Genomic DNA, 10000 nt, shown 5'->3' with positions numbered 1-10000 from the left:
GATGGGCTAATGAGAGCATAGGCAATGGGGTCGAAGAGGTATGGGGTAGGTTTAAAAATGTAGTGTTAGAGTGTTCAGCAGAAGTTTGTGGTTACAGGAAAGTGGGTGCAGGAGGGAAGAGGAGCGATTGGTGGAATGATGATGTAAAGAGAGTAGTAAGGGAGAAAAAGTTAGCATATGAGAAGTTTTTACAAAGTAGAAGTGATGCAAGGAGGGAAGAGTATATGGAGAAAAAGAGAGAGGTTAAGAGAGTGGTGAAGCAATGTAAAAAGAGAGCAAATGAGAGAGTGGGTGAGATGTTATCAACAAATTTTGTTGAAAATAAGAAAAAGTTTTGGAGTGAGATTAACAAGTTAAGAAAGCCTAGAGAACAAATGGATTTGTCAGTTAAAAATAGGAGAGGAGAGTTATTAAATGGAGAGTTAGAGGTATTGGGAAGATGGAGGGAATATTTTGAGGAATTGTTAAATGTTGATGAAGATAGGGAAGCTGTGATTTCGTGTATAGGGCAAGGAGGAATAACATCTTGTAGGAGTGAGGAAGAGCCAGTTGTGAGTGTGGGGGAAGTTCGTGAGGCAGTAGGTAAAATGAAAGGGGGTAAGGCAGCCGGGATTGATGGGATAAAGATAGAAATGTTAAAAGGAGGTGGGGATATAGTTTTGGAGTGGTTGGTGCAATTATTTAATAAATGTATGGAAGAGGGTAAGGTACCCAGTGATTGGCAGAGAGCATGCATAGTTCCTTTGTATAAAGGCAAAGGGGATAAAAGAGAGTGCAAAAATTATAGGGGGATAAGTCTGTTGAGTGTACCTGGTAAAGTGTATGGTAGAGTTATAATTGAAAGAATTAAGAGTAAGACGGAGAATAGGATAGCAGATGAACAAGGAGGCTTTAGGAAAGGTAGGGGGTGTGTGGACCAGGTGTTTACAGTGAAACATATAAGTGAACAGTATTTAGATAAGGCTAAAGAGGTCTTTGTGGCATTTATGGATTTGGAAAAGGCGTATGACAGGGTGGATAGGGGGGCAATGTGGCAGATGTTGCAAGTGTATGGTGTAGGAGGTAGGTTACTGAAAGCAGTGAAGAGTTTTTACGAGGATAGTGAGGCTCAAGTTAGAGTATGTAGGAAAGAGGGAAATTTTTTCCCAGTAAAAGTAGGCCTTAGACAAGGATGTGTGATGTCACCATGGTTGTTTAATATATTTATAGATGGGGTTGTAAGAGAAGTAAATGCGAGGGTCTTGGCAAGAGGCGTGGAGTTAAAAGATAAAGAATCACACACAAAGTGGGAGTTGTCACAGCTGCTCTTTGCTGATGACACTGTGCTTTTGGGAGATTCTGAAGAGAAGCTGCAGAGATTGGTGGATGAATTTGGTAGGGTGTGCAAAAGAAGAAAATTAAAGGTGAATACAGGAAAGAGTAAGGTTATGAGGATAACAAAAAGATTAGGTGATGAAAGATTGAATATCAGATTGGAGGGAGAGAGTATGGAGGAGGTGAACGTATTCAGATATTTGGGAGTGGACGTGTCAGCGGATGGGTCTATGAAAGATGAGGTGAATCATAGAATTGATGAGGGAAAAAGAGTGAGTGGTGCACTTAGGAGTCTGTGGAGACAAAGAACTTTGTCCTTAGAGGCAAAGAGGGGAATGTATGAGAGTATAGTTTTACCAACGCTCTTATATGGGTGTGAAGCGTGGGTGATGAATGTTGCAGCGAGGAGAAGGCTGGAGGCAGTGGAGATGTCATGTCTGAGGGCAATGTGTGGTGTGAATATAATGCAGAGAATTCGTAGTTTGGAAGTTAGGAGGAGGTGCGGGATTACCAAAACTGTTGTCCAGAGGGCTGAGGAAGGGTTGTTGAGGTGGTTCGGACATGTAGAGAGAATGGAGCGAAACAGAATGACTTCAAGAGTGTATCAGTCTGTAGTGGAAGGAAGGCGGGGTAGGGGTCGGCCTAGGAAGGGTTGGAGGGAGGGGGTAAAGGAGGTTTTGTGTGCGAGGGGCTTGGACTTCCAGCAGGCATGCGTGAGCGTGTTTGATAGGAGTGAATGGAGACAAATGGTTTTTAATACTTGACGTGCTGTTGGAGTGTGAGCAAAGTAACATTTATGAAGGGATTCAGGGAAACCGGCAGGCCGGACTTGAGTCCTGGAGATGGGAAGTACAGTGCCTGCACTCTGAAGGAGGGGTGTTAATGTTGCAGTTTAAAAACTGTAGTGTAAAGCACCCTTCTGGCAAGACAGTGATGGAGTGAATGATGGTGAAAGTTTTTCTTTTTCGGGCCACCCTGCCTTGGTGGGAATCGGCCAGTGTGATAATAATAAAATATACATATACATATACATATACATATACATATATATATATATATATATATATATATATATATATATATATATATATATATGCATACATGTGTGTCTATGTACATATGTCTTTGTGCATGTTACACTTTATTTTATATATTATTAGTTATTATTACATTCGTAGAGGATTCTAAACCCGTAAGGGTCAGGTAGCGCCCGGGGGAATGGAAGGCATTCCGGCTTAAAGAACTGGACCACAGATCCAATTCCTTCGATCAAAAGCCCCTAACAGGCAGGAAGTAACCTTCGTTAAGAAGACTCAAGAGAGAAATAAAGTAAGAACTGACCAGTGTTGAGCAGGGTGGTGAGTGCTCGTCCAGCTCGGAGCACCAACATTACTTCAAGGTGCCAAACTAGATATTCACTAGTATTTTACACCTCTCTTTCTTAACCACAAGTCTGGCCAACTTAAACAGCAGTGTCAGTAATGACTGACGCAGTAGTGTTGAAAGTTTCGTGTCCTTTTTGACATAAAAATGTAACATCAGGGACAGCATCACCTTCCTCCAGCAGCCATAACAACAACACTACTTTGCTTTCTTTATGGACAAAAAACATTAAGTATATTTTAGCTTTTAATTAAATTTATTTATAATTAAAGTCTTAAATAACTCACTCAAGAGACGTTTTATTTAAATCTAGAGTAATTAGTGTTGATACCTATTTACCAAATGATTATGTTAAATTTGAACGTTTTGTATTATAATAATTTTCCGTATAAATAGCGGTAATAAATTATGCTAAGTTAATATCAGTGTGATTGTTGGTAATAAAAGTTAATGATCATAATTTGTGTCGTGAACCTGACGACATTGCAAGACGACAGGCCCAGCAAGGATTGTTTACATGCATTTTATTATCCAGTTCTAGCTGCTTCAGGTATACTGTAGTGTTGTAAGGCTTAGATTTTGAGATTGTTGTGTGTGTGTGGGTGGGGAGGCCTCCTGAGGGAGGTGAGGAGGGTGTGAGGTGCCGGGTAGGCTGGGATAGGCTCAGGCTGGATCAGCTGTTGCAGTCACTTGTTATAGGCCTACCTCATGACCCCTCCATCACTTCCACCTCGTCCATCACTCCCTCACGGCTTGTCTGCGTCACCTCCACCTTCGACATCACTTCCTTACGGCACATTCACACAACCTTCACCACCACCATCATTTTCTCTTATCACTATCTCCATTTCCTCACATAACTACTTCACTCATTTTCTTTCATCACCTCCATCATTTTCTTTCATCACCTCCATCATTTTCTCTCATCACCACCTCCATCATTTTCTCTCATCACCACCTCCATCATTTTCTCTCATCACCACCTCCATCATTTTCTCTCATCACCACTTCCATCATTTTCTCTCATCACCACTTCCATCATTTTCTCTCATCACTGCCTCCATCATTTTCTCTCATCACCACCTCCATCATTTTCTCTCATCACTGCCTCCATCATTTTCTCTCATCACCACCTCCATCATTTTCTCTCATCACCACTTCCATCATTTTCTCTCATCACTGCCTCCATCATTTTCTCTCATCACCACCTCCATCATTTTCTCTCATCACTGCCTCCATCATTTTCTCTCATCACCACTTCCATCAATTTCTCTCATCACTGCCTCCATCATTTTCTCTCATCACCACTTCCATCATTTTCTCTCATCACCACTTCCATCATTTTCTCTCATCACTGCCTCCATCATTTTCTCTCATCACTGCCTCCATCATTTTCTCTCATCACTGCCTCCATTTCCTCATAGCACCTATATACTTCCTCCACCTCTCTTAAGACTCCTCCATAGCTCCTTAATGACTCATGAAATCATAACACTATTGCAAACAAACTACAGTATGGATGGAGTAAGAACTCGTGGCAGATGAGTCGTAAAACTCCCAGTAGCTTATGCACTGGCCTTCTAACCCCACCTGTACTGTGGTTTGATAGTCCTCAGTCTTTATGACTTCTCCGTAGCTCCTCCACCTCCCTCAAGACTCCTCCATAACTTCTCCACCTCCCTCAAGACTCCTCCATAACTCCTCCACCTCCCTCAAGACTCCTCCATAACTCCTCCACCTCCCTCAAGACTCCTCCATAACTCCACCTTCCTCAAAACTACTACACCTCCCTCAAGACTCCTCCACCTCCCTCAAGACTCCTCCATAACTTCTCCTCCTCCCTCAAGGCTCCTCCACAACTTCTCCACCTCCCTCAAGGCTCCTCCACAACTTCTCCACCTCCCTCAAGGCTCCTCCACAACTTCTCCACCTCCCTCAAGGCTCCTCCACAACTTCTCCACCTCCCTCAAGGCTCCTCCACAACTTCTCCACCTTCCTCAAGGCTCCTCCACAACTTCTCCACCTCTCTCAAGGCTCCACAACTTCTCTACCTCCCTCAAGACTCCACAACTTCTCCACCTCCCTCAAAACTCCTCCATAGCTCCTTCACCTCCCTCAAGATCCTCCACAGCTCACCAACTTTCTTCATGACTCTTCCACCTCCCTCATGACTCCTCCATTGCTCCTCAACCTCTTCTATCACTTTCTCATGGCCCCACACCATTTCTGTCTTACTCATTGCCCTTCCATACACTTTCTACCTCCAACATTTGCTATGAACACGTCCTTACCTTTGACAGGTTTTGAGTTTTCCTAACCCCCCCCCCAGTCCAGCCCTGGGCATGGCTTGTCTGGTCCTTGTCTGATACCCCTGGCTGTCATCATGACTCACGAAATTGTAATAACATAATTGCAAACAAACCATGGTACAGGTGGGGTTAGAACCCATGGCAAGTGAGTCGTAAAACTCCAGGCCAGTGCATAAGCCACTGGGCCAGCTGGCTGCTATAAGATTCATCCATCTAGGTATAATTATACACCATAGCAAGGTTAGCACAGGCCCCACTGTGACTTGCATTTGTGGTCAGAGTGGGGCCCATGCTAACCTCCCTATGGTTTATAAATATACCTAGTTGGATGACTCTTATAGTAGCCAGCTGGCCCATTGGCTTATACACTGGCCTGGAGTTTTATGACTCACTTACCATGGGTTCTAACCCCACCCATACCATGTTTTTTTTTTCACCAGGTTTTTGTTGCTGGCAGTCCACTGACCTATATATCTGTTACAGCCTGGTTAATGCAACACTTGTTAGGGATATTTGTCAAGATTTTTCTTGAAGACTTGTGCACTTGTTCCAGCAGTTTGACACCTTTCCCTGCACACCATTTCTGCCTCTTCTGTCATTCCTCCACAGCACCCACACACCACTACCACTACATTCTCCAGGACTTCCTTGTGGCACCCCAACACCACCACCACCTCCATCTAGAACGTGTATTTTTAATTTTATACGAATCCTTGTCCTTGTCTCAAAATGACATAACTGCAACAGTCACTAGGTTTGTGGCATCCCAGAGAGCCATCTTGGTGAGGTGATGGTGGAAGAAGTAGACTATATAATAATAATAATAATAATAATAATAATAATAATAATAATAATAATCATTATTTCTATGAGTACAGTACATGATACATCTTACACAGACTATAGCTAACATCAGTGACATACTATATAGAAAGCCCCTGGTTATGTAAAGCATTTTGGGCAACTTAGGTTAGGTACTTTAGGCCCCACAAGGTCCTCTGACTTTGGCCGTACTAGCAAGATCACAGTGGAATTTGAAAAGTAGAAGAGAAATCTTGCCTAGAATGAAAATTTAGTCTCTGGTAGTGACATTTCAGTAAACCTTTCATTTAACAGATTTTGGAAATTCAGCACAAGATCCACTGGGTCAGTTGATTATGAAACAATGAATAAAATTCATTGGTTACAGAATTATCTATTATTGTTATGATCACAGCAAAAAAAGATCATCTCTGTCCCCCCACACTTGCCATTACTGGACCTCCGTTTCAGATTCCAATGACATTACCTCTCTCTCTTTTTTTTTTACACAGGGTTTGACAAGGTTAAGGATCCCTAGCTTTATTGACAAGCTATTTACAGGTTAAGGATTCCTAACTTTATTGGCAAGCTAAGAGCTGTTACCTACATCAGCTCATTTGAAAGCATTTTTATTGTTATGAGACATACAAGTAGGGAACAGGATGAAGCTTGAGCCATCTGTGGGCCAGCATTTTCATTTGATCAACTGACTTTATCTCGTTGACATCATTATGGTGTACGAATGTGTTCCATACTCGAGTCATCCTGGGTATGTATGATCTCAGATGGAGTGATGTTCTGGAGAAGGGTACAGCTAGAGTGAAGTTGCTGCTTTCTGCCCGTCTTGTGGCATAAAAGCTTGTTTCACGCTGTCCTCGAAGTGGATCCAAGTGTGGTATTTTGACAATATTGGCCTTGAACATAACAGTAAAGCCACCCACATCCCTCCTATGTTGAAGGCTCTGCTGAAATGACAGATCTATCCAGGATGGGTCCAGGCGAGAGATGAGACGTCTTGCTCTGTTCTCTACTCTGTCAAGCAGTCGCAGATGAGAGGGGGGGGGGCAGGCAAACCAAGAAAGTGGAGCATACTCAAGGTGTGAGCGTATTTGCGCCTCGTACAGGATCTTGCAACCCTTACTGTCAAGCAGATGCGAGATACGGCGAAGTGCTGTAAGCTTCCTGGCTGCCTTGTTTGCAAGATTTACAACATGGTTCTTCATGGTTAGTTTGGAGTCAAATTTCACCCCAAGGATATCAACTTCTTCTCCAGGTGCCAACACCCTCCCATTCATCCTTACTACTGCACCAGCATTACCATCATGGTGCCTAGAGACGATCATCATTTGCGTTTTCTCAGGTGCAAATGTTACTTGCCATCTATTTCCCCAAGCTGATATAGCTCTCAGCTGGTGATTGATGTAGTTTAGAGCAGCTGGCATTTCTTCTTTTGTATAAGTGAATGTCCTATTTCTCTTTCTCTCTCTCTCTCTCTCTCTCTCTCTTTCTCTCTCTCTTTCTCTCTCTCTCTCTCTCTCTCTATCTCTCTATCTCTCTCTCTCTATCTCTCTCTCTCTCTCTCTCTCTCTCTCTCTCTCTCTCTCTCTCTCTCTCTCTTTCTCTTTCTCTTTCTCTTTCTCTCTCTCTCTTTTTCTCTTTCTTTTTCTCTTTCTTTTTCTCTTTCTTTCTCTTTCTCTTTCTCTCTCTCTCCTTTTCTCTTTCTCTCTCATTTTCTCTTTCTCTCTCTCTCTTTCTCTTTCTCTCTTTCTCTTTCTCTCTTTCTCTTTCTCTCTTTCTCTCTTTCTCTTTCTCTCTTTCTCTTTCTCTCTTTCTCTTTCTCTCTCTTTTTCTCTCTTTCTCTTTTTTCTCTCTTTCTCTTTTCTCTCTCTCTCTCTCTCTCTCTCTCTCTCTCTCTCTCTCTCTCTCTCTCTCTCTCTCTCTCTCTCTCTCTCTCTCTCTCTCTCTCTCTCTCTATCTATTTTTTTTTTTTTTGTTTTTTTTTTTTTTTTTTTTTTTTTTTTTTACAGGAGGTTGGCAAGTTAGGCTATTACCTACCATCAGCTCATTTGAAACATTTTTTGTTATGAGACTCAAGTAGGGAACAGGATGAGTTGGAGGCCATTCCTGTAAGCTTTTCATTTGATCAACGGCTTTATCTGTTGACATCATTATGGCTGTCTGAATGTGTTCCATCCGAGTCATCGGGTATGTAGATCTCAGAGGGTGATGTTCTTTGGAAGGTCAAAGCCAGAGTTTTGATTGCTGCTTTCTGCCCGTCTTGTTGGCATAGCTTTCAGCTGTCCTCAGTGGATCAAGTGTATTTTGGGAACAATATTGGCCTTGGTACATAACAATAAGGCCACCCCATCCCCTCCTAATGTTGGAGCCTATGCTGAAATGGCAGATCTATTTTCAGGATGGGTCAGGTGAGAGATGGGGGCGTCTTCTCTTTCTCTCTGTCAACATTGCAGATGAGAGGGGGACAAACCAGAAATTTGGGCATCTCAAGGTGTTGAACTACTTGTTCGTAGGATCTTGCACCCCTACTGTCAAGCAGATCGAGATCGGCGAAGTTGCTGTAAGCTTCCTGGCTGCCTTGTTTGCAAGATTTACAACATAGGTTCTTCCATGGGTATTTGGAGTCAAATTTCACCCCAAGGATAAACTTCTCAGGTGCCAACATCCTCCCATTCATCCTTACTACTCCAAGCGTTCCATCTGGTGCCTAGGCGATCATCATTTCGTTTTCTTCAGGTGCAAATGTTCGCATCTATTTCCCCAAGCTGATATAGCTCTCAGCTGATTGATGTAGTTTAGAGCAGCTGGCATTTCTTCTTTTGATAAGTGAATGTCCTTTCTCTTTCTCTCTCTCTCTCTCTCTTTCTCTCTCTTTCTCTCTCTCTTTTCTCTCTCTCTCTCTCTCTGCTCTCTTTCTCTCTCTCTCTTCTCTATCTCTCTATCTCTCTTCTCTCTCTCTCTCTCTCTTCTCTCTTCTCTCTCTCTCTCTCTCTCTCTCTCTCTCTTTCTCTTTCTCTCTTCTCCTTTCTCTTTTTCTCTTTCTTTTCTTTCTTTCTCTTTCTCTCTTTCTCTTTCCTCTCTCTCCTTTTCTTTTCTCTCTCTCTTTCTTTCTCTCTCTCTCTCTCTCTCTCTCTTTCTCTTTCTTTCTCTTTTCTCTTTCTTTCTCTTTCTCTTTCTCTTTTCTTTCTTTTCTCTCTCTTTTTCTCTTTCTTTCTCTTTTCTCTCTTTCTCTCTCTTTTCTCTCTCTCTCTCTCTCTCTCTCTCTCTCTCTCTCTCTCTCTCTCTCTCTCTCTCTCTCTCTCTCTCTCTCTCTCTCTCTCTCTCTCTCTCTCTCTCTCTCTTTCTCTTTTTTTTTTTTTTTTTTTTTTTACACCCTTTGGGTTAAGATCCCTGCTTTATTGGCAATTTTATTAAGGAAAATTCCTGCTTTTTTTGAAGCTTTATACATCACTCATTTAAAGCATTTTATTGTTATGAGACATCCAAGTGGGAACAGGATGTTAGGCCATCTGTGGGCCAGCATTTTCATTTGATCAACGCTTTATTTTGTTACAATTTATGCTGGCCTGTTGCATACCCAGGTTTGAATCTCAAGAATGTATGTTCAACCATGGCCCTAAGATGCTTTCTCATCCCAGTGGCTGTTTCACGTGTCCTTCCGAAGTGGATCAAGTGTGGTATTTTGACAATATTGGCCTTGTCAAACAAATAAGGCCACCCACATCCCTCCAGAGGCTCTGCTGAAATGGCAGGATCTGGGTCCAGGATGGGTCAGGTGAGAGATGAGGACGTCTTGCTCTGTTCTCTACTCTGTCAAGCAGTTGCAGATGAGAGGGGGCAGGCAAACCAAGAAAGTGGAGCATACTCAAGGTGTGAACGTACTTGTGCCTCGTACAGGATCTTGCAACCCCTACCGTCAAGCAGATGCGAGATGGCGAAGTGCTGTAAGCTTCCTGGCTGCCTTGTTTGCAAGATTTACAACATGGTTCTTCATGGTTAGTTTGGAGTCAAATTTCACCCCAAGGATATCAACTTCTTCTCCAGGTGCCAAGCATCCTCCCATTCATCCTTACTACTGCACCAGCATTACCATCATGGTGCCTAGAGGCGATCATCATTTGCGTTTTCTCAGGTGCAAATGTTACTTGCCATCTATTTCCCCAAGCTGATATAGC

At 42.7% G+C, this 10000-nt stretch overlaps 2 protein-coding genes across 2 annotated transcripts in view; one reads left to right on the top strand and one right to left on the bottom strand.

The window, feature by feature from the left end:
* The window catches only part of mRpL42 (mitochondrial ribosomal protein L42), a 12853-nt gene extending 9980 nt beyond the window's left edge, over positions 1-2873 (bottom strand). The window contains exon 1 of the mRNA XM_070099607.1: positions 2656-2873. Within this exon, the coding sequence (XP_069955708.1) occupies positions 2656-2704 (49 nt within the window). The 5' untranslated portion in view covers positions 2705-2873. The remainder of the gene's footprint in view (positions 1-2655) is intronic.
* A 293-nt stretch (positions 2874-3166) lies between these two features.
* The window catches only part of Cul2 (cullin 2), a 33955-nt gene continuing 27121 nt past the window's right edge, over positions 3167-10000 (top strand). The window contains exon 1 of the mRNA XM_070099604.1: positions 3167-3247. The gene's annotated coding sequence lies outside the window, so the exon portion shown is untranslated. The remainder of the gene's footprint in view (positions 3248-10000) is intronic.

Source organism: Cherax quadricarinatus, chromosome 68 (assembly GCF_038502225.1).
Source record: "Cherax quadricarinatus isolate ZL_2023a chromosome 68, ASM3850222v1, whole genome shotgun sequence".
Lineage (NCBI taxonomy): Eukaryota > Metazoa > Arthropoda > Malacostraca > Decapoda > Parastacidae > Cherax > Cherax quadricarinatus.
This window is presented reverse-complemented; position numbering and strand designations above follow the sequence as displayed.